At 40.8% G+C, this 25,476-nt stretch overlaps 1 protein-coding gene across 1 annotated transcript in view; it reads left to right on the top strand.

Annotated features, from left to right (window-relative positions):
• The window catches only part of LOC126095273 (mitotic spindle assembly checkpoint protein MAD1), a 108,040-nt gene extending 82,872 nt beyond the window's left edge, over nt 1-25,168 (top strand). Inside the window, exons 10-12 of the mRNA XM_049910031.1 lie at nt 1,131-1,297; nt 16,036-16,226; nt 24,363-25,168. Coding sequence (XP_049765988.1) covers nt 1,131-1,297; nt 16,036-16,226; nt 24,363-24,527 — 523 coding nt within the window. The 3' untranslated portion in view covers nt 24,528-25,168. The remainder of the gene's footprint in view (nt 1-1,130; nt 1,298-16,035; nt 16,227-24,362) is intronic.
• The last annotated feature ends 308 nt before the right edge of the window (nt 25,169-25,476 follow it).

The raw sequence follows: 25,476 nt of genomic DNA, 5'->3' as shown, positions 1-25,476 counted from the left end.
TCTCGGTCTTCCTCTTGGTCTCCTTCCTTCCAGTTCCATCTTGTGTATCCTCCTGGGTATCCTCTTCTCCTCCATTCTCTTAACATGTCCATACCATCTTAGGCTTGATTTCTCTATCTCCTCCTGTAATGGTTTCACCTTCATTAACTCTCTGATCCTCTCATTTCTTAACATGTCTATCTTTGTCACTCCAATACTGTTTCTCAAGAATTTCATCTCACTAGCTTGTACTTCGCTTTCCTCTCTTCCTTTCGTAACCCAGGTTTCTGATGCACACGTCAGAATCGGGACATAGTATGACCGGTATATAACCTTTTTACTGATTTGGGGTACATCCTTGCTCCATATCAGGCTTCTGACACTCTTCTGAAATGCTTCTGCTTTTCTCCCCTGTTTGTTTATTTCTGTGTCGTCGTTTCCATTTTCCTGTATCGAGCTTCCAGAAAAGTGACGGCGGGTGTGCGTCGAGCGTTGGGTGGTGTAGTGTGGTCTTCATGTCTTCGTGTTGGAGAAGACAAGAGAAGGGAGAAGGTGAAACCTGGTGCCGGCAATAGCCTGCTCCTCTCAAAGAGCACCAAGGGGGCCACTGAACTTAACATCCCCATCTGACGGATGGGTCACCATCAACAGTGTCGTGTGCTCTCACTTCACGACACACTGTGGAGAGGTTTCTTCCCCATCCTTGTCCAGTCTAAGCGTATGAGGTGCTGAGAACCATAAGAACCCTATATATTTACACTCTTTGTTTGGTTCCACAGCATACATAAACCTGACTCACCATAAGATCAACAGATGTCAGAAGCATGAATAAATGCTGAAATCCCACAATTGATGATGATGTGCTTTAGGCCCTTGTGGTTCTCAGCACCTCACATCTTCCAGGTCAAATGACCTCACCATTGGCAGGAATTTTAACTGTAACTTTCCTTACTTCTCCCAGTTCTAGCCAAGGCTTGCAGAGCTAGTTTACAAATGATGCCCTAAATATCCTCCTCAGGTCACCTGTTTATTATATAATTTATCTATTTTAAGAGTAATTCTCCCTTTAATAAATAAAAAGAAGTTCCGAAGACGGGTGGTAAATATTTTCTTTCCTGATTAATGTTTATCTTTATCTTTTCTCTTAACAGGTCAAATCCATCAGATGAAATGCATAACAAGAGAACAGAGGAGCTGTCTAATCTCCAGGTCGAATGTGAACGTTTGCGGGAAAGAGTAAGAGTTTTAGAGGCGGGCCAGGCAGTCAACGTTACACAAATTGTGGAAGAAAATGTGGCTGGGAGCAAGGAAGTGAAAGGTATATTATTATATTGCAGCATGTTTTGAATAAGAGAAATGGCGTAACATGAAAATACCTGCAGCTGCAGGTGTGAGCATTTGGATGCCTGTCAGCTGTTTGTGTGAATATGTGTACTTTTGCTAGAGAAAGTGCGAGAGCTTGAAAGCTAGTGTAAGTACTGCATTATTTTGAGTGTTTCTATGTGCCACATGTCAGTCAGCTATAGATTAATGGTTGCTTTTATTTTACATTTTATTCCATCCAGGAATTTTCATTGTTGTTAAAATGAAATAAAAATAATGATCAATCATTTTGATAAAGATCTAAAAAAATAGATAGCACCCAACAGTACTTAAACCCACAACCTTCAGCACACCAGCGAAGCAACTTTACCACTACAGCATGGCACAGTTTTGAAGATTTGAGTTATTTTCAAACTCTAGTACATCATGAGAAATACTTTTTTCTTGATTGCTCATAAACGAGAGTCTATCAGTGTGAGTGGGTACTTGGTGTGATACTTGGGACCTGAACCTGCCCCACTGTGTAGTTGATTTCAAAATACCAATTCCATGTCTGGGGAAGTCTCCTTGTAAGATGTGACTTAATGTATTTGTGATAAGGAAATAATTTTTCTGTTTCCCAAGAACAGGTACCTAATGAATTTTAAATGTATGTTCTTTGTCATGTATTGTGCTATTTAGGTTTAATGACAATGAGAAATTTAGACTCTTTAGGGTGTAGTAAAATTCCAACCAAAATTAATAATAAGTGTCTTATAGAACTTTATGTACACAGTCTTCTATAATCAGCCAGCTTTTAAGAAGGTATTTTCATCAAGTAAATGAAATATACTGAAGTATGACTAATTCATAAATATAGTGGATCAAGGCCATGTGACTCAGTTATTTGAAACCTGGAAAGGATATTACTTGCCAAAGTGGTTATCATAGTGTTATCTTCACAAGATATGTAGATAACATTCTGCAGTGGATGGTGAACCATCACACACAGTTCTGCCGACAGTCATTCATTGTGTGCATCATTCGCAATTGGATCAGGGAGGAGGAATGAATATTATTCAGTGTGTCCACTACTACATACCATAATACAGCTTGCAGAGTTTGTATATTTACAAATCGATATGATTACCACTTAAGGGATTCACTCTACCTTACATATCTAACCAGCTTGAAGTATCTTAGGCACATGTTGTGGGCATGCGTGTGCTCCAATTTTAAAGATTTTTGTGATGTCTCGATTCAGTGATGGGTGTGAGGTCAAACAACAAAAATAAACACAACGGATGTACCTTATTGGTCATTTCTCTTTCAAATAATGCAAATCAAATGTTAAACAAGTTGCACTGAGAAATTTAATTAGTGGCAGGGTTTGTAGGGCCACAACTGGAGGTGGGGAAACTTTTCTTTTTTTGTCAGGATGGTAGTGCCACTCGTCTCCCAGGTGCTTCAGTTTTAAATAGCAGTTTGGATGATCAAGGTCCATTCAGCAAAATGCCAGCACCTGTACTGAATTATTTTACTAACAATAGGACCCAAAAATGCTGGGACAAAAAGGCACCCATGTGCCGCAATTTGATCTGGTATAGTAAGCTGGACCACATCGAGTATGGTGGTGGCAAAGCATTGGGCATAGTGGATAGTCAGAGGGCCAGCCCAACATGCAGCTGAAGGTTGGCATTGTCTTATACTGTAATTTGAGCTGAGAGCTGACACTGGCAGCTGGTTGTCATGGCCACAGTTCTGGTCATCCAGTGTTACAGTCTACGACCATAGTGTTCGACACTATTGCTGGTACCAAACTCCAGACCTCGATGACAATTGTTGGTTGGTGGAATATACAATGGCTGCCCAGCCGATGAACAGCTCAGTGCCCTGGTGGCAGACTGTGCATATGAATAGCATCTCAGTGACTGTATGTTTTGCTACAGTTGGTGGCAGTGTCATTTCGATGGTTGCCTCAATGTTAATTCGATGACCAAGTTCATGGCTTGCTGTAATGCTGTTTTAATACTGGTAGCAGTCAGTGCACTACTGCTGCCATCACCTGTGAGGAAAAGGTGTGGAAAGTATGCTACACCGTAACATTCCTCCTCCATTCAATACTTTCCGTGCACAAATTATTCATTGAGGCTGGTTCATGGGAAACTATTTACATGAAATAATTCACATTGACCTGACACAGCTTTAATTCATTCATGATGACTTTTCCTGTAACTATGACTGTGTTGGTGCAGAGCTGTAGGCAGAAGAAAATGAGCGTGAGGTTTGGCTGATTTTCCATCAGTGGCAGAAGCACACTGCACATGCCACAAGCAGGACTAAGATGGTGGCCGATGATGAGGTTCCCATCATGGTAGCTTGGTGCTCGTAGTTCCTGCAGTATCAGTGCATGTGTTGGAATAAATGTTCGAGGCCAGTCTGGTTGTTTTGAGCAGTGATTAATTGATACACATGAAGTGGTCCATGGGTGCAGAGCTACTTCTGTGCAAAGTGAGTCGATGGAGGGAGCGGTCTGTTAGTAGCTTAGACAAACAGCATCAAAAGTCATGAAACACACACACACACACACACACACACACACACACACACACACACACACACACACACAGCATGTGGCAGTGGTGAACTGACTGCTATGTGGTATTGGTACCCTGGAAATCTTGCTCCAGAAGCTAGAAGCTTACACAGTGGTATGTGCATGAGGCCAGCTGTCCTGAAGACTGCTGCGCTTGCAGATCATGCCAGCATCTGGTGATGGATCTCACTCCTGTGGGTGACAGCATGTGGCACCTAGGCACCTGCTCCAGCTCCAGCACGGAAACGTGGGCAGCTGTACCATGCCAGTTTTGTTCCATTGCCCTCCAGAACTGCTGCAGTGGAGGGCCGAGAGGCAGCTCACCAGTGCAGTAGTCCACCTCGTGCTGTATACTCAACAGCCCTGGTGCTGCAGTGGGCATGCCAACATTTCAGTGCATACCATTTGCCTCCAACTGCTGCGGCTGAACTGTTAGTTTCTTTAGCAATATTCAAAAAATAATGGCAATTCTACATTACCTCCCCTTAATACTGTCCACACACAAAATGATTATCTTTTACTTTTCCCATTCACTTACAAGTTAGAACAATATTGAAATACTCTTTGTCTTAATAATTTATCCTTAACAAATCACGTTTATCAGTACAGTCTGACACCACTAAACTCCTTTGTTTGGCACCTCCCTTGTCAGTATGATGGGTTTTTATCCTGGTTTTTAGAAACATTGTCAGAACTTTGCCCTACAACAGTTCCCCTTATGCTTTCCCATAAAACAATTCGCCAAACTATCCTCACACTTGTACCACATATATTACTACACTCATTTGTCGACAGGTAATGTCCCTTAACTCACTCACAGTAATGCTCATCACAGACTGGATTTCTCTCAAAATGTTTGACCCTCGGGTACTCCTGTTCATAGAAAGCAACTTCCTAGTGTCTAATAGCACTACATCATACGAATTAAGCCTTTTGTTCACAGTATTGCTTAAGACAGGTGAACCTTGTGACAGTACTCCACTATTGACAGCTTTTCCTAGCTGGAATTTTGTTCCCTCACGTTTTTCCATGACTCACTGAAGGTCAACTTTGGCATGATAGTAGGGAAAAGTTGACTTTCAGGGTTTCGTCGTACTCTTCGCCTACGTTATCCCTGTCTCGCATGTCAGACTGCGGCTGCATGGTAAGCAGCTTACAGCATTTGTCAGCAGCTTGCTCTGTTAGGCTGTGACATAGTGCCTACACTACTGTAACATTCCGAACCTCAAGCCCACACTCAAAAGATTCAGCCTTATCAGCCTGATTACTATATCTCCTCTTCTTTTTCCTATGTTTACCCTGCTTATGCATCTGTACTGCTTCCTCCACAACATCTGCAACACAGCTGTGAACATCTGCAACATCCTGCGCATTTCCTGTAGTATCTACAATAACATCATTGTCTGCAGTTCCACTCTGTGTGACGCAAAACTCAGTGGCAACACGCTTCTCTGTACATAATGTCCTAGGCTCTGTGACCTCAAAAAACACTTATTATCACCCACGTTGCTATCAGTACACTTATCAGTGTGGTCTCTGGGATGGACAATTCACAACAAATTTTCTTATACCCTTTCCAGTGGTTTCTGGTTTTCACCTGTGAAAATGTGTGTCATGTCTTTCTATCATTGCATAATGATTTCATCTTGACTCAGAGCACTGTGTGTGTACCCAAAAATTGGACACAGTTATGCAATCCTGGTTGTGAGACTCCTCTTTAATAAAAAGCTGACGTGGCTTCCCTTTATTTGTCTACGTCAGACTAGCTGCATGTGGAAGCTTAATGCTCTCTGCTTCCTCGCCAACACCTCTTGGAGTGCAGATCACACAACTCTATTTAATTTTTATTGGTCCTTGGTATCATCTTTACTGAACTGTACTTGCCTTGGCCAATGAAATTTTTAGACCCAATACATTATTGTAGAGTAAGACTGGTCGCCGGTGCCTTCCAGACTAGTCCTGTAGGCAGGCTCTTCGCTAAACTGTGGTTTTTAATTCTTATATTCCAATGGTACCAGTTCTTCCTTACTTACATGGTCACCATATGGCAATTTCCTAGTCGTCTAACTTGTCAGACTCACTCTTTAAAAAAAAAAAAAAAAAAAAAAAAAAAAAAAAAATACAGGAGAGGTTGACTATCTGATGCTCAGTCTCAGTTGGGACTTTCGGTTTAAATACACCTTGAGACCTTCTTCTGGGATGTTCAGTTACTCCCCTAATAACGTGTTCCCTTGTATTCCCATTCACTGCTCTTTGCTTACTATACAGACTTTAAATTAGGATCAATTTATTGCAAGGACCTAAAGTTTCAGCTGCCCCCATGACCTTTTGACCTCTGTTCCACTCACTTCTTCAAGAGTGTCATAGTTCTACCATGATTCACATTCTTGGTTCTAAAACCATGGACAGGAAAAGCATATGCTTTTACATCTTCCCCAGTCAGAAACAACTTTTGTTGCCGGAAACATGTGCTGGAGCTGATAGCCATTAACAGAGCTCTACATTTTAATAAATTTATCTCCCTTGATGATGGTTTGATTTATAGTGACTCAATGAGTCTCCATGCTCTTGATTGATGTTACTCTTGTCACCCTGTGGCAACTGCTATTTGCAATCTTCTCTTAGAGCTAAGTCATACTGTTATGTGGACAGTATATTGTGACAGTCGGCCGTGACCATAAACAAATGAGAACTTAGACTACCTGAGAGGAGAGGAACAGTATGAGGGAATAAGCCCCACCTCCCTCTTGAAGGGCTAACATCCTACTTCTGCGTTTTGTGCTTCCACGAAAGCAAAACTGACATAACGGTCGTAGAGATCATTGATTCCTTTTATTCCTTTTATTGTGGTGAGATTCGCATTCAAATCCTTTTATGCACCGGGATTAGTCTCTTCATTCGAGGAAAAAAAAAATTGTGTCCACATAATACTTGTTCAGTTGCCTTTCGCTGGCTCCCAAAATGTGTGTGTATCTCAGGGAATGAACTGCTCGATCACTTGGCTAGATAAGCAATTACTCACCAATCAATTGTTTTGACAATCCTCGTTGTGAACTTGCAGGTGCAGGTAAGACCTCTACTCACTCAGATATGGAATAACATCTGGTGGGCTACCGCTCTCCCTAATAAACTATCGAGCCATCAAGGAGATTGTGGCTGCCTGGCAGTCCACCTTCTATTCTTCACAGAAGAATTCTATCATCCTATGTTGCCTCCACATTGGTCATACAAGAATAATCCATAGTTTCATCAAATGAATGAGCTGCCCCCCATGTTGCCCACTGTTGCACCACTGAGGGTCAAAATTGCTCCATGTGTACCATGGTGGCTCGACTCTGAAGCTGTAATTTAACATTAACCAGAGATGTCATTTCAGCTACTGACAGGGAGCCTCTCATATCTTGTGGTAAACTTTTTTTTTCCTTCCCTAGGAGTGTATAAACTATTTAGCGTTATCCACTAACTGTTGTGGAATTTTGATCATTTGGCTTACTTTCATAGTGCTGCTTCCAGGCTTTCTGTAGCTTTAGTGATTGTCTTTTGAACTTGGTGCCACACTGCTTTAGAATCTTGTCATGAATCCACAGATGGTTAAAATGACCTCTCCAAGGCATGGTTTCATTAACTGTAGAGAACTTTGCAAAGTGCTAGCCAATTATAACATACGGCAATGAGGCATTCTAATCATTATAATGGCTGTTAACATAATGACTTAGCATCTTATTTAAAGCTCTAAATAGCTGCTCTTTTTTTCCATCAGTTTGCAGGAGTTATGTGCTTGTATATAAGTTCCAGATTCACTGGAGATGGCACAACTCCATTGGTAGTTGCAACATAAAATTGGCATGTTAATCAGTTAGGAGAGCACCCCATGCCTAACTATTGACCACAGCTTTTGCCACTGTTTGAGCCTGCTGATTTGGGATGGCAATAATTGTCAATGCAAGAAGTCGTCAAGGCATAATGATTCCCCATGGTGTTTGCCAAAGGGGTTTGTGCATATTTATTCATTTTAGATGGTTGACTGACTTCCAGTAATCTTTGTGAAGGCATCGTCTGATGATTAAGTTCTGCCCTTTGCATGCAAGGTAAGCTTCTCCTTGTGTTGCTCTAAATCTCACTTGAAGGCCCACCACCAATAATTTACTGTGATCAAGCATTCAGATGTAGCTGTCTTCAGTATTTTGCCAAGATAGGATTGTGGACCTGCTTCAACATCTCATTGTGTAGAGCTGCTGGAACGACTATACATTGACCACGCTAGGTTGAATACAGTTTCCTGTCATCAGCCTACAACTGTGCTTGTATTGTGAATTGTTGACAGTCTCCGTTAGCAGCTTGTGCAGTTCACCATACACATGCAGAAATACCAACACATTCTATTGCACATGCATTTCGACTCGACCATCTGCATTACCAAGAGTTGAAGTCCAAAGTTAAATTCACTGAGACATAAGGCCCCTCAGATGGGGCAGCTAGTTGAATCTTTCTGGGTTACTAGCCATTTTAATTCTGCATGAGCAGTTACTACTTTGAAGCATACACCATACAAGTAGCAATGGAAATATGTGATATCATAAATCACACACAGCATCTTGCTCTCCATGGTAGAAAAGTTGCTTCCAGCCTTGTTCAAATGCCTAGGAGCATAGGCTGTTAGGTGCTCTGTTCCACATTCTTCTTACTTAACATGTGTTCTAAGGTGTGGTTGTTAGCATCACAGTGATATATCCACAGGGGCTCGTCACCCTTTGACAGTTTGCATTTGCTTACTACAGGGCCCCAGCATTTGGAGCATCTTTCCCCTACCATTCTGCATGTCTATCCTCTTGCTGTTCTTTTTCTCTTCCCTTGGGGAACATGTCTGGGGTGTTTCCAGAATGTGTTCTGCATTTTCAGTAGCAGACATCAGAACAGTCTAACCACTGTTTTTCGTTTCTTCTATTATTCTTCATTCACTTTCTCGTATCCTTCCTCTGCTTTGGTGTTTTAGGTACCTCTCTTTCTTCTTTCTCCCTGTGTGCTCCTGAAGGCCAGCCCATGTGTCTGACACTTAACAGGTAACTGGGTGACACATAATTCTCAGCCCCAGGTTGACAGGTTGGGTTCGCACATGCCCCCTGGTACAAGCCAGGTCCATGGAGGGGTGATTGCCTGAGCTGCTACCATCCCACATTGCCGATTGGTCCCTCTGTCAGGTGTTCAGGAGGTGCGACCTGAAGCGTGAACAATCACCTAAGGCGGGTGACTCCCCCCCCCTCAGATGCAGGGCCCCAGTTGGGAGGAGTGTGCCATTTTGGAGATATTGGCAGTCATGGGGAATTTTCTCGCAATGAGCCCATCATCATCCTCATACTCTACATCTACCAAATGTAAATGGAATGAAGCTTCTGACTCAAAGACCCTCCCAGCTGCACCACAGTTCCTTGTGGTTTCACACACTGAAGATGGTCGATCCTTTGCTATGGTAAATCCGTTCATTATTCAGAAAGGTGTTGATGCAATTGCCGGTCCTGTATAATCCTGCTCTCGTTTTTGCAGTGGCATTTTGCTTTTGGAAACGACTTCTGATTCTCGACCACAACAACTGTGTGCCGCTTCGCTTCTCCATGGCTATCCTGTTTGTATTGAGGCCAATAGAGCTCTGAGTTCTTACCATGGTGTTATTTACACTAGGCTGCTCGATAGTCTGACCGAGGCAGAAATCCAAACTAACCTCTCTGATCGGGGTGTCATTGCCGTCCATCAGGTGATGAAAAAGATAGATGCATTCTTAGAGCCTAAAAGCTCTATTTTTCTCACCTTTGATAGAGTGGTGCTTCTGTCCAAGATCAAAGCAGGCTATGAAGTTATCATAGTCCGACCATACATTCCGAATCCGCTGCGCTGCTACCAGTGTCATTATTTCCACCACACTCGAGTGTCTTGTTGACACCTGGCCAAATGTGTAACCTGTGGTAGGGAAATGCATGAGGGCGATTGTCCATCTCCTTCTCCCCATGTATCGACTGCAGTGGTTACCATGCTGCCTCCTCTCGAGATTGTCCCGTGTATCTCGATGAGCGGGCTGTCCAGGATATCCGGGTAAAGGACAAAGTATCCTTTCCGGTTGCTTGCAAGTTATTGGCTAGCTGCAAACCCTGCGTTCTACCATCTGGCACTTACAGTACTGTTTTTGTTACATCTCACTCCATGAAGGACGTGGCCACACAGACATGTGACCTCCAGATTCAGCACTGAGGTTGTGAAATCGCCCAGTGTCATGGTAGCATTGCTGTCTCCTCATCCAGCTGTGCGACAAGCCACCAAACATTTGTCTCCTGGGCTGAAGTCACCTGCTACACAACTGGCAGGCCGGAAAGGACAGAAGGAATACTCCCACAAAGACTTCCTATGCCCCTTCAGCCAACAAACATCTGAGTCTGCCTCTGCCAACCAGAAAGTATTTAAGAACTCAAACAAAGCCAAACGGTCTTCTCATTTACCAACTCGGAGACCTTCTTTGATAGTGTCCCCATGCAATACCCTCACCTAACCAACCTCCATGCTGTCGGTGCCCACCACCAACTGTTTTTCTGCCCTGGACTCCACATATCAGCAGAGGGAGAATGCTGACACCTCTGTAGATCTCATGGAGCAGGATCCTCTAGCCCCTCTGCACCCTGTAGCAGTGAGTCTTTGAAGGCTGGCACTCGGCAGCCACCGAGGTGACACCCCTTCATTTTTTTTTCGCTCCTCCCCTTTCCTCATTATAGTCTCCTTCAATAGAACGTTTGTGGTCTTCGATCAAACAAAGACGATTTATGGCTGCTCTTAGAATTTCAGCGTTCACTTGTTCTCTGCCTCCAGGAAACAAAATTGCATCCTCACAGCCACTTTAAGCCCTTACATTTCTTCCTGGTCCGTTTTGTCATTCCCCCACAAGGACGGCATTCTATCTCATGGGAGAGTCATGCTACTCATATGGGATGATGTTCATAGCCAGCCCATCTCCCTGACTACTCACCTTAAAGCTGTTGCAGTTTACCTTTTCCTTCCTCACTTCACCTTTTCCCTTTGTACCTTTTACATCCCTCCTCCCTCCGTCATTTGATGCCACCAGGGCAGACTTCCTCCAGCTTCTTGGGCAGCTACCTAACCCCTTAACACAGGAACACCCTCATTCCTTTCCGACTCCACACACACCTATTCCCATTTGGACCTATTCTTCTGCAATGCCCAGCTTGCCCATCATCCTGAGTGGTCTGTTCTCTCTGACACATACTTGAGCGACCATTTCCCATGTGCTATCTGTTTGCGGAATCCTACCCCAGCTACATGCACACTCAAATGGCAGCTTACTAAGGCCAACTGGAGGCTTTACTCCTCCATGGCAACCTTCGATGAAGAATATTTCCCCAGTTGTGATGACTATTCAGATATCTTACAAACATTATCCTTACCATTGCAGAGTGTTCCATTCCTTGCACTTCCTCTGTACCCAACCGTGTGCCAGTTCCTTGGTGAACTGATGCATGCCGCGATGCAATTCGCGTGCAGAGACGTGCTCTCCGCGTTTTTAACTGTCATCCTGCAATGGCAAACAGCATTCATTATAAACAATTGCGTGCACAATGTCATAGCATTCTACAGTGTACCAAAGAAGCTAGCTGGATGTCATTCACTAGTTCTTTTTAACATCTCCACTCTCTGTCGGTTGGGCCAACCTCCGACTGCTCTCTGGGACCAAGATCCATTCCCCAATTTCTGGCCTGACAGTAGCAGACGATGTCATAGTGGACACTATTGCTATCTCTCGCCGCTATTTTTTTGAGATTTCGAGCTCCATCCACTATCACCCTGCATTCCTCCATCGGAAATGAATGGAGGAGTCTTGGGCGATTCTCTTCTCTTCGCAGAATCGTGAATGCTACAGTGCTGCCTTTAGTATGAGGGAGCTAGATCATGCTCTCAGGGCCAGACAATATTCAGATTCAGATGTTGCAGCACCTTTCTCTTGGGGACAAGCACTTTCTGCTTCATATGTACAACCACATCAGGGCAGAGGGCTCGTTTCCCAGACATTGGCGTGAAGCCTCTGTCACACCCCTACCTAAGCCCATTAAGTACAAACACCTCCCTTCTAGCTACCACCCCTTTTCTCTCACCATTTGTATTTGCAAGGTAATGGTATGGTGGCACAAGTCTCCCAATCTACTAACCACTGCACAGTGTAGATTTAGAGTGCGCCATTCTGCAGTTGATCATCTCATCACTTTATCCACCCATGTCATGAATGGTTTTCTGCGGAAATCGCAGACTGTGCCCCATGTTTTCCAATTTGGAGAAAGCCTACAACACCTACTGGAGAAAGGGTAGAATGCCAGAGGATCTGTACCCTCTACTCATGGGGATTCTGTGGCTGCCTGCCTGCCTGCCGCATTTCCTTCAGGAATTTTGAAATGGCTGAGTTTTCAAGGTACTTGTGGGGTCTGCATTGTCTGACACCTTTACGCAGGAAAATGGTATGTCTCAGGGTTTTGTCCTGAGCGTTGCCCTCTTTGCTCTTGCTATTAAACCTATAATGACCTGTCTCTCGCCAGGCATCTGGAGCTCACTTTTTGTTGACGATTTTGCCATATAATGCAGTTCTCCATGGCCTTGTCTCATTGAGTGGCATCTTCAGCAATGTCTCGGTCGTCTTCACTCGTAGTGTATCGACAATGGCGTTCATTTTTCTTCTGACAAAACCATTTGTATGAATTTCTGATAGCGCAATTGGTTTCTTCCACCATCTTTACATCTAGGGCCTGTTGCTCTTCCATTCGTTGAAACTACGAAATTCCTAGGGCTCGTGATTGACAGGAAACTATCTTGGCCCTCCCGTGTGCCTTACTTGGCAGCCCGCTGAATGCGGTTCCTCAGTGTCTTGCGTGTCCTCAGCGGTACTTACCTGGGGAGCAGATCGTACCACCCTCCTCCGTTTGTAGTGTTCCCTTGTCCGTTTGAAACTAAACTATGGTTGTTTTGTTTATGCATCTGCACATCCTTTCCTCCTACGCCATGTAACATTATCCACCATCATCTCATCCATTTGGCCATTGGCGCCTTTTACACTAGCCCGGTTGCAAATCTGTATGCAGAAGCTGCCAAACTACCGTGATTTTCTCCTCAGCAGATATGCGTGTCGTTTGTCTGCTATGCGTGGCTTCCAAACCTATGCCTCCTTCTTTGGTGATTCCTTTGATCACCATTATGTCTCTGTTACCTCCTGGAGTTCGCTTTTGGCTCTTGCCCTGGCAGCTTAACTTCACGCTCCATACCACTTTCCCGGTGGGTGGGTGCCTTTCACCACCTTGGCTTCGTGCAGCAGCCCTCGTTCACCTAGGCCTTCATTCGCTTCCTAAGTACACTGCTCCAGCCTCGCTCTGTCGCCTTTAGTTTCATGACCTACGCAAGGACCTTCGCGACAGTACCTTTGTGGGATACTGATGGCTCTCAGACTGACCGTAGTGTCGAGTGTGCCTTCGTCATCGGCACCGATGTATTTCAGTAACAGCTTCTGAAACACTGCTTAGTATTTACAGCAGAGATCTTCATCCTGCATCAGGTGACACAGTACATCCAGTGACACAGGCTTTTGCATTTCGTCACCTGCTCTAACTCTCTGCTCTACACCATCCATCCCTTAGTGCGACGCGTCGGTGAAAGTTGTCGCTTGCTCACTCTTGATGGAGCCAATGTGATGTTTATGTTGGTTTCTGGTCACATTGGTCTCTGTGTTGCCATCTGTCAACAGGTGGTGCCACTTTGGCATACCACTGGTCCTCCCTTCATGGGAACGAGTTCTGGGTTATTAAGCCTCTCTCAGGGGCTTGGACAACCTCCCCTCAGCTCCTTCACTCTGAGGAGATCATCTTGGCTAGGATGAGCATCTGGCATTGTCTTTTTAGCCTTCACCATTTGTTAAGTTGTGCTCTCCCACCATTTTGTGGTCATTGACCTGAACCTTTGACAGTCTGCCATTTCCTGACAGAATTCCCTTTATTAAACCACTTGCATTCTCATTTGTGTTTGCTATCTGAGTTATCAGTCATTTTAGTGAATGACTTGGCTGTCGACAGTATTTCACTTTTTACCCGTTGTAGCAATATGGCAGAAGGCCATTTAATTTTTGGTTTAGGACCTCCATTTCTCGGTGGCATATTTTATAGACCTTTCTATATGTTCCATGGTTTTAGCTGTCTTCTCTTCTGTCTTTTGAGATTAACATGTAGTCATTTTTAACTCCTTTCTTTGTCTTAGTGTTCTACAGTTCTGACATGGGCGCATATGACCCTAGTTGTTTTTGCACCCTAAAACAAAACAAGACAAGACAAGACAAGACAAAACAAAACAAACCAAAGCCGTCACAATGGTATAGGCTGCTTCTGGTAATCTGCCAAGAATAGTATCCGTGTTCAATAAGTCCTTCAACCACATAAAGGTTTCTTCACAATGTGGTGTTCAAGAAAACTACCCACCTCTTCAGAGGATATATGAGGGGTGTCCCAATTTTTGCAAAGCTATGCACAAATTTGTGGTAATATTTTAGCCATGCCCATAAAGAACTGCAGGTATCTCTCTTCATTAGGTATAGGAAATTCCCATACAGTTTGTAAAAGTCGAGGATCTGTCTACAAACCATACTGGCCAATAATATGGCCTAATAGGTGAACCTCCTTTAACACATAGTGGCATTTCTCCAATTTGTGCTGTTCATAGTTGACCAAATACATATGTAACTATGCTAAATGCTCCTGGATGTCCTTTGAAAACACAGCATCATCATTCTCATACACAATGCCTTGGTTTCAGGCACTTTTTAACAGGTGTTGGAACATCACCAGTACATTTTTCAATCCAAACGGCATTTGTGTTATGAATAGCAAGCACACGCACCTGTAAACCCAGTCTTGTATTGATCAATTTGTGCTACTGCCAAGTGATGGTACCTGCATTACAAATCCATTATTGTAAAGCCTTTGTTTTTCAGTGTTTCCATAACATTCAACATTGTGTAAGCATTTTATGACTAACCACTGGTTTAAATATTGATAATCACAGCATAAGTATGCCCTTCTCTCATTTCTGCTCTTTTTGGATACAGTTAACCATGGGTGCCGCTAATGGGCTGGTACTTTCTTCTATAATCCTGTCATCAAGCTGTTAATTTATATACCAACACCTTCCCTTCCATACTCCATTTGGAGGCAGGTCCAAATTTCTTACTCCATCTTGACTGCCATGGATACCCATGAGCCCCTATTCGACGAAACTTGTGTGCACTTCTTACAGAGTTGTTTATACAATAATCTTTCACTGACGCTGCATATAAGTTTTCCTGTGTTAACATTTATGGGGAGCACATCACAGCAATTGCATTTTCCCCTCTTTCATGAAATGGCAGAATACAATATCCACCTCCTGTCCATATGTCCTCTTTCATGAAATGGCAGAATACAATATCCACCTCCTGTCCATATGTCTTGCTCACACTACAGTATGTCATATAGTGTAGTGTCAGACTGCAGTTGAGAGCTCACACAGTGGTGGTTGACTGTCATGGCGATAGATCAGGGATACCTAACATTGGTGTCAACAGCTGTAGTGCTGGGGATGACTTTGAGATGGGACAGTGCCAAACTCCAAACCTTGGCAAGTGTCAGTAGTCTAATGAACAACACATGCTCTGTGGATGCCAAATTGATGAATTAGTTCCTGACAGATGGATCAGTTGTTGCTGGGTGCATTTGGCTGCTAGGGTCCTGAACGGATGACTGTCAAACTGCTCAGGGCCTGGCTGTATGGTGGCCATACAGATATAGTGGCTGAGCAGCTCAGTGTCCTGGTGGCTGGCTGGCCAATCACGTACAGATGTCGCCTTTGTGACTGAATGTTCTGTTGCTGGTGGTGGCAACACCACAGCAGTAATTGCCATAATGCAGCTGTAATGCTAGTACTGATCGGTGCGTTAGCAATGTAATCAGTTGTGGAGAAAGTTTAGTGCTTCTTCAATGCCTTTCTTTTATGATGTGTAATATCTTTAAGTCTGTGCCCATAATTTTTAATCTCTTCTATTTTATTGAATGTGTTAGACGTTAAGAAGTTTTATAAAAACATATTTTTGCTTCTTACAGAACTCCGTGAGCAGTTGACGTCTTATCAGCTCAAAATGCAGCGAATGAAAGAGGCATTTACATCTTCCGGCCAGGAATTTCGTGAAGCTTGTTATGTGCTTTTGGGTTATAAGATAGATCGCATTCAACAGAATCACTACCGTCTGGCAAGCATGTATGCAGATTCACAAGATGATCACCTCATGTTTAAGGTAACGTAATATGCCTGTCATCCAGATAAGGATATTCATATTTTAGTTTGATTCATTTATTTGAGAAGCAGAATGAACATTTCATTTGTTCTCTAGGTCATTTCTGTAGCTGTAATACTAATTTGGGCCTGTGGCAGTGAATCTCTTATAATAATAAAGTTGACTCAAATGGGCTGTACTATGTTTCCATTAACTCGGTGACCTATATGTTCTTATATGTAATCATGCTTCATTTTTACATTTTTGTTTAATGCAACGAATTATATCTTGTGTCTCATATAGAATAGCATTGATACAGAAATCTGTACCAGAAGCTTTGTTTATAAACTATAGCCCTCTTATCCAGTGATATGTCATTGGAGATCATTTACTAGTGTCTCCAGTTTTAATTGACCTTTTAATATTTCTTCCCCAGGTTGTTATTGACATTGCTTTTATCAGGTAAGTTTCCCTGTAAACAGCAGCTTGAGACACCAACATGGTCTTATTTCAGGCTGTGTTGTATATGCAATACAGTGTTGGTAATTAACTAATGCATTTGTGTGGCTTTCCTTGTGTTTTTCTTCATCTCTGTACAATTTGATGTATAGGTATATGGGAAAACACAAAACTTATACCAGATGGCGAGTAAAGTGCTGTGTAAATGGACGCAGTCTCTGTCATGTTAATAACATTAAAACAGTGAGACAATTGTCCATGAGCATGGAGACTTATGAAGACATATCAAGAGACCATTATGACCTGTGGCTTTAACCAGTAAAATGCTACTGTTCTCCTGAGATGAATATGTTGGAGGTACTTATATGTAACAGAGTCCTCTTTATAAATGCAATGACATGGAAAATGTTACAACATGGAGACAGCTGATGAGAGGAAAATGTGAAAAATTGCAACTGTAAATTAACTCATTGTGGGTAACTCAAGAAATAACTGCAGGTTTGATGTGATGTGTCTACAGAGGTTTCACACAAAGTACCCAAGGAACTGAATGATGAAAACATACTTTTCAAGTATGTTGTGATGAGTTATCATAATTCCTTATTAAAATTTTCTGCCATACTGAAGGACTGGATATAAACATCTTCAGTTACCAATGGTTGTGATTAAGTGGTGGTAAAACTATAGACATGTAGGAGGACTAGCCCAGTACCTCTGTTAAGAAGATTCAAGTTTCTATACTAATAATAGAAATATTTAAAATAGGAAACAATACTTCTAGATTTCCTAATAATATGTTCATTCTCCAGAAAAGATGGAGGGACAGAAGGGTTAAATGGGCTCGTTATCCAGAAGATAGCTTGAGTGGGGCCACCTGCTGTGAGGAATGAGAAAGACATTAGATGAGTAAGTGCTGTGGTGGAAAAAAGGGCAAAAGAGATGGTGAAAAAGGAAAATAAATAGGCAAATCATAAATTCTAATAAATACCACGAAAGAAAGGGTGGGAGGGAAGATACACTAATGGTTGTTAAGTCATAAAGTGTGGCAGAATTCAAGGTTGTTCTCATCTATAGAGTTCAGGAGCACTAATGATAGGTGGGAGGATTCAAATGATCATGTGGTAGTGTTAACACTCAGGCCACATTAGCCACACTGCGGAGTAGGGGCTGCAACTGGGTGCTAGACACCCAAAAACAAGCAGGTCTCTTTCAATTATACATTCAGCCAGATTAGTAGTGTCATTTCTACATAAAGATCAGATCTATACACACATTAGTTGGTAAGTCATGTGAGCTTTCGTATGTTGCTGTGTCTGTGATTTTGTACAATTATAGTGGTGCGACTGGAGTAAGAGGGTGTTTGCAAGGAGTAGGTTTCTACAGTGGAAAAGGTTTAGATAATATTTTAATTCAATGAAACCAGAATCTTTTTGAAGTGGTAACATTTCATATCAGCCTCACAACTGAGAAAAGACTGGTCGGGGTTATCTGTTATTTTAAATAAGTGCTGGTAAATACCACTTCTAGTAATATGTAAGATACACCTTTACAGCTACGTAGGGTAGGACATGGCTGCTGAAGATGGTATTCAATGTGAAGTGAGTTCTTTTTACTTCAAGATACATTGTATTTAACATAATATGAAAGACTGTCTTCAGAGCACATAAATGCCTAATCCACTTGAAGAAACTGATACTGTTACATAATTGCTGCTGTGGTGGTTTGCAATTCTGTAGTTACTAGAGATGTGAATGATGACTCTTCATCATAAGATTATAAAAGTGAGAAATTTTCCCTTGTTGGCTTTGAAGAAACACTATGGTTCACTCCAAAAGTCTTAACATCATCTGCTTTTATGGAATGGTTAGTTTGTAATGATTTGTGCAAATGACCAAGTGAGGTTTTATTAACCAAAATTGAAAAAGTATGTGAAGTAAAATATTTCCTAATCACTAATTCTTGTGGTGATTACTTTTGGAGTGGGGGGTTTCTCACTTGATTGCATCTTAACACTTTCACTGCTACAAATGACCTCTCTGTATTCTGTGCTGAAATGCTTTTTGTTATGCCTGTGCTGAAATGTTACATTTCAGCCAATATGAAATACTTATCATCCAATTTTGCAAAAATTATTTGGTGAAAAAATTTGATTTTTGCACATCTTAAAGTCTTGTCTTTGCTTGATAAAGTATGCAATAGTTGCTGCACTGAATCAAATTAAGTACATCACTGCACAGAATTTTAAAGATTTTGCAGAGGTAAAAAACCCATTGTGTGTGGTTGATTTTAGCTCGTGTATTGCTTTAAATGAAATGTAGATACGATTTCGAATTTTTGTTTTAAAATTTAGAGCAAAACAATATCTACTTCCCATTCATGTCCTTGCACATTGCAAATCATGTGGTCATAACAATTGTCACATCTCATAAACTATTCAAGATGTCAAAATGAGTTTTTTTTTTCTTCTTCCCCCCAAATGATAGCATGCTATGAGTCCCATATATTGTATGAAATTTCTTTGTTCACTGAGATATGGAACTCATCCGCAGCAGTGATAGGGCGGTGGCCCAGGATGCATATGGACGTCCATAGTACTATAGGAAACCCGTGTGGTGCATGCATGTGTGTCTGCAGTACCTCAGGAATGGTGTGGGAGGATGTGTATACACACCCACAGCAATGAAACAGTTAATGATGATCAAGGAGACCACCTATGGTAGATCCTCATCTCCTCTCAATTTGTTCAAGGTTGTGCAACTGTTAGACTCATAAGGTAACCAGCTTGATGGATCCATTTTTAAGGAGCAAATATGGATGAACTGATCATTAAACCACACTGCATAATGCATGGTGTTTCAATCCTTTATACTTGATTGCTCTGTGTCTGTCAAAGACTGACACCTTAATTACAGTATGGACTTGAGGCCTCCTTTGGTGCATGATCAGTATGTGAACTGGCCATGTTTATCTAAAGCTCTGATGTATAGAAGCACTCAGGCCTGAGTTGAGGCTGCTAGGAGCCATGCTCTGCCCATGTCCATCTGTGCCTCCACAGCACTACACAAAGATTGGCTGAATGGGCAGTAGCAGAGACCTTAAAACCCCATGTGTTTTGACTACTACTTATTTAGGAACAATAAAGTGCTGAACTTCAGAGTTAAAAGGTGTGTTAGTGGAGCCGTAAGAGGAGATGTTACATAACATTAAATGAGAAATAATAAGGTTATTAAAAGTAAGCTGAAAGAATGAAGTGTTTGAATTAAACTCGGGAAATAAGTTTTATTATTACACACAAGATTTACAGTGAACTAGAAAATTGAGAACATTATTACAGATATTGAAGTAATCTCAGACAGAACTGTAATAATTGTTTTAAATGTAGACAAATATATTTTATAGAAATCGCTGAAGTCTTTGATCCAACACTTTCACATTCTGATGAGGTAGAGGTGGTCTATGAAGAGTTACAAAATCTGTTCAGTGACGGCAACCAACACCACAAGATGATTGGGGGTAGGAGGGGGGAGGGCTGAGAAATTTAATCAAAAGTAATAGGACAAAAGCTAAAACAGTTCTTGTTCAGTGGGGAACTTTGGATTATAATACATTAGCAAAAGTTGCTAAGAGGAACACGTTTCCCCTCAACACACCTTCAAAAGAAACAAGCATAAAAGGACTAGGTAAGGAAGAAATGAAAGTGAATAAGTTTTGTGAAACAGTAAAGAAATTATTGAATATGTGATGGTCCTAAAGCACTTTTGACTCACGAGATGTAGAATAAAAAAGATAGAAAACTATAAACAAATACAGTCACTTGGAAGAAATCAGAAATGTGGAATAAGGTAACATACTTAAGAATTGGGTGACATACCTGATGATAGTTGGCAAACAATTTCAGTGTCTTCAAAAATAATGGTTATACAGACATAGATGAAAGAGGCAATTATTTGATTAAAGTACTTATATTTACAGCATACTTATATTTACAGCAGAAGATTTTGTAAGTAGGTAGAAAAATCATTAGTTTGTCAAATTATGTGGCAGTGTGCAGCTTCGTTTGATGTGTTTGAGATGCCAGAGAGAAATTTTGATTGACAGACGATTTGAGAGATATGTGGTGTTTTGCAATGCAAGTGAGAGAGAATTTTTATTATAGTTTGTCTCATTGCTTCATGAGTTTCCACAACTGTGGAAACTATGATCTAAAGAAAATATGGATGGAGAAAAAGAGCACCAGCAATTACCAAAATGATTAAGGTGTTGTGTCTTTCCTGGGCATATATTCTGCAGCAAGATGTTAAGATGAAAACCAGAATTTCATGCACAACGCAAAAGTGGGAGCTGAATGAAATAAAAATAAATTAAAGTTGATGTAATCATCATGTTCAGTGTGCAATGTTTCCTTTATCAGATTTTCGTGTGTATATTTTTTTTTCTGTATTTCAATCATTCTGTGGACCAGCATTTTGTTTTCTTTTTCTTTTTTATACATTGTGCAAGAAATGCTTTGCATGTATTGGTAGCAATTCCCAATAGTGTCAAAATACTTCGTGACACGATATGCATAGTGTGACAGCCACTTCAAAAATAAGATTAAAATTGCCAGACTTTGTTGTAACACCTGCACACTTGTGTGACAAACCCATGGATAGGGGACAGCAAATTTGACCAAGAAGTTATCATATACAGGGGACTTAATAGGAACATGAGAGAATATATTGGATTAAGCTGAAGTACTCTTAAAATGTATTTATGTGGATGTTACCTGATAGAATAAAAAGTTGGGGTAAAAGAAACAGTAAGAGTGTGAACTAAACAGAACAGAACCCTATGCTCCGTAGAGATCACATTTCACCAGTTATGATGAAACTAACAACAGAGAGAAAATTTTACAATCCATCAAAGATTTCTTTAAATATTTGTATAGTTCAGTTGATCCAGTCCTGTATCTGATGCTTTTTATGAGTCTGTCATTAACTTTATAAGCACCCTAGCTGCGTTTTGAACACTGCGCAGATTAAGTTGCATGATGGCGCTGCCACCTCTAGGTACGGTAGCCTACTTGATTTTGAGAGTTCAGAACAGTCACCAGCCTAATCCTTGAAAGGAAGATAATGATGATGATGTTTGTGTAGTTAAAAAGATGAAACAGAAACAGTGGTGGTTAATAATGAAAACAACAATAGCAAAAACTTATGCACGGCCCCTAATGACCTCATCCTCGATGGGACATTAAACACTAATTTTTTTCTTTTAATATTTCCAAAAATAACCATTGACTTACATTATATATCTCACATATTATAATGAGAATTATCCAGCATATGCTGTCATGCATTTACATTGGCATAACAACACAAAATTGATGTATTCTGTTAAGACAATTTGACAATCATTCTTTAAGCATAAGAGAACAATAATAGTCATACACTGTGTTGTTGCATTGACAGCCACAGTAATTACATACCCCAGAATGATGTGACATTGTTTTATTAATACCAAACAACAACCATTGTAACTTTGTTCGGTTTTATTGCCTAAACGTTTATGCCTACTGTAAATAATACCCTGCATTATTATTGCACAGAGATTTGACTTAACAGTCGTGCTTTGTGCCCTAAAATGAGTAGCATTGTGCATAAAATCTTTATCACTGGCCAACCTAAGAAGTATTCTGATCCACCCGAATGCCAGTTCCTTCCATTGGTCCATATCTCCATCTTTAATGACCTCAGCAGCAATAGGATTTAATGCTAATCTTCCTTCCTTGGTTGTTCATATCTCTATAAAAGGCATGTCTACATATGCCCCCTTGTCATAATTCTGCCATTGGTATATCATGTCTTTCTCGTCAGAGACAGGGCCCTCTGTGAAACTCATTTTTTATTTTGGTTATGAATGACAGCTGCAAAGCTTTTCAAGTTAACAAGGGGACAAATGAGCAGTTGTCCACCTCTGTGAACTACCATTGGCAAAGCTTAGCCAAGGACAAGTTAACCACCTAATGGCAGAGCATGCTGCCCAGTGCAACATGGATAACTGCAATGCTGCTTCACCCCACACTACCCCATCCTCAGCCCCTCCTCGCTGCCTCCCCCTTACCCAAATATTCACATGTGAATTGCAAGCTGAGAACATTCCTCCATTACAGCACAGTTCTCCTATCCTCTGTCTCTGAATCAATATTTAAGATTGAATAACAAGTAAAATAGATTAAGAAAAGGCAAACCTATGTTTCTAGCATTTGAAGACTTAGAGAAAGCTTTTGACAATGTTGACTGGAATGCTCTCTTTCAAATTATGAAGGTGGCAGGGGTAAAATACAGGGAGCGAAAGGCTATTTACAGTTTGTGCAGAAAGCAGATGGCAGTTATAAGAGTCGAGGGACATGAAAAGGAAGCAGTGGTTGGGAAGGGAGTGAGACAAGGTTGTAGCCTCTACCCGATGTATTCAATCTGTATATTGAGCAAGCAGTAAAGGAAACAAAAGAAAAGTTCGGAGTAGGTATTAAAATCCATGGAGAAGAAATAAAAACTTTGAGGCTCGCCAATGACATTGTAATTCTGTCACAGACAGCAAAGGACTTGGAAGAGCAGTTGAATGGAATGGACAGTGTCTTGAAAGGAGGGTATAAGATGAACATCAACAAAAGCAAAACGAGGATAATGGAATATAGTCGAATTAAGTTGGGTGATGCTGTGGTAATTAGATTAGGAAATGAGACACTTAAAGTAGTAAAGGAGTTTTGCTATTTGCGAGCAAAATAACTGATGATGGCCGAAGTAGAGAGGATATAAAATGTAGACTGGCAATGGCAAGGAAAGCATTTCTGAAGAAGAAAAATTTGTTAACATCGAGTACAGATTTAAGTGTCAGGAAGTCTTTTCTGAAAGTATTTGTATGGAGTGTAACCATGTATGGAAATGAAACGTGGACGATAAACAGTTTAGACAAAAAGAGAATAGAAACTTTCGAAATGTAGCGCTACTGAAGAATGCTGAAGATTAGATGGGTAGATCATGTAACTGATCAGGAGGTATTGAATAGAATTGGGGAGAAGAGAAATTTGTGGCACAAATGGACTAGAAGAAGGGATCAGTTGGTAGGACATATTCTGAGGCATCAAGGGATCACAAATTTAGTATTGGAGGGCAGTGCGGAGGGTAAAAATTGTAGAGGGAGACCAAAAGATGAATACACTTAACAGATTCAGAAGGGTGTAGGTTGCAGTAAGTACTGGGAGATGAAGAAGTTTGCACAGAATAGAGTAGCATGGAGGGCTGCATCAAACCAGTCTGTGGACTGAAAACAACAACAACAAGTAAACTGTTTTTGTTCTACTGATTTTTGTTTATTTCTAACTAGTTGTCAGATTATTAGGTGATCTTCAGTAAACAACTGACTATGAGTTCACAAGGATCACTTGTTCATAGGGGAAGTGGGACTTGGTGTGTGCCTATGTGTTTGCATTTGCAATAGAAGATCTAGAACATATTTCATGATACATTTGTTGTAGTTTCCTTATGAACTGTGTGTAAATGACAATATACAAAACAGCAACAGCTATTTGTGACAGTCTGTAAATATGTTTTCTGGAACCATTTTTGTTAAGTAATGTCTATTAGTTAAGTGTAAAAATGTTTTCAAGTACTTTAGTTGGTATGGACAAAAACTTTTACATTTTACATTTTTTTGCAGATGAAATCTGATGATAGTCTTGACCTGTTGGAGACAGCCTTTTCTTCATCTCTACCAGATTTTATTCAGGAAAACCTCCATATTCATCATTCTGTGCCGCTGTATTTGAGTGGCATTACTCAGTATTTATTCAATCGACAGACATTGATGACAACGACATCATGATGGTGTTGACTGCAGCTGCCTCAGTGTAAATGCATGAGTAAACATGTTGTTTAACTGTCATGTTAACATGATTGAAATCATAGCTGAGAGAGCTACTGTGAAACTGAAAGTAAAAAAAGGAGAGGAGGAGCTTATTGGATAAAGTACATTGCACTTTCAGTTTCGGAATTTATATAAGAAGAGCAAGGGTTAATATACGTGATCATACTTGGTGATTGTAGAAACAATCCATTTAAGTTCCCATATTCCTCTTCTTCCAAAACTTGACTGAGAAATTAAAAATGTCAGTTTGGGCTCCCCTCTTAAGTGATACTTCAGCTTCACTTTTGGTCTCATTTGTGTGTCAAAGGTGACCTTCCTTTGTGCCTGTTTTGATATTCCAAAAATTGTAATGAATGTTTTTGTACATACAGACAATTGCTGCAGTTGTCATAATATATTGATTTTTATTGTATCTTATAGTCTTTTTCCATGCTCTTTCCCCAACTTTATATTCCTGTCAAAACTTCCTACCAATTATAGAATATCATTCAAAGAGATATGACATAATGAACATGTAATTATGTACATTTTAACAAAATGATGGTGTTTTTAAATATTATTTGATAAATGAAAGTACATAGTGGTAATCATTATTAACTGATGAATTTCTACTAAGTATTACTTAGCAAACATTTATCTCAGGTCACCTGTTTTCTTTTTTGAAGAATTAAAAATATTATTACCTACATTAAAAAAAACATTAATACAGTATCATATGCAGAATTTTTAAGCTACTGTTTATTTGTAATACTCCCTTCTCTTTGTATGATTAACTTTTTGTACATTCTTTTATGTTGCCTTTATCTTACTGTTCAGTATTCTGTGCATATTTGTCTCTCTAATTTTCTGATAAATTAACTTTCAGTGGCAGAATCCTGAATTTGACTTGTTAGATTAAAATAATTTT

Source organism: Schistocerca cancellata, chromosome 8 (genome assembly GCF_023864275.1).
Source record: "Schistocerca cancellata isolate TAMUIC-IGC-003103 chromosome 8, iqSchCanc2.1, whole genome shotgun sequence".
NCBI classification, from domain to species: domain Eukaryota; kingdom Metazoa; phylum Arthropoda; class Insecta; order Orthoptera; family Acrididae; genus Schistocerca; species Schistocerca cancellata.
The sequence above is the reverse complement of the archived record's forward strand: the minus strand, read 5'-3'. Positions and strand labels throughout refer to the sequence as shown.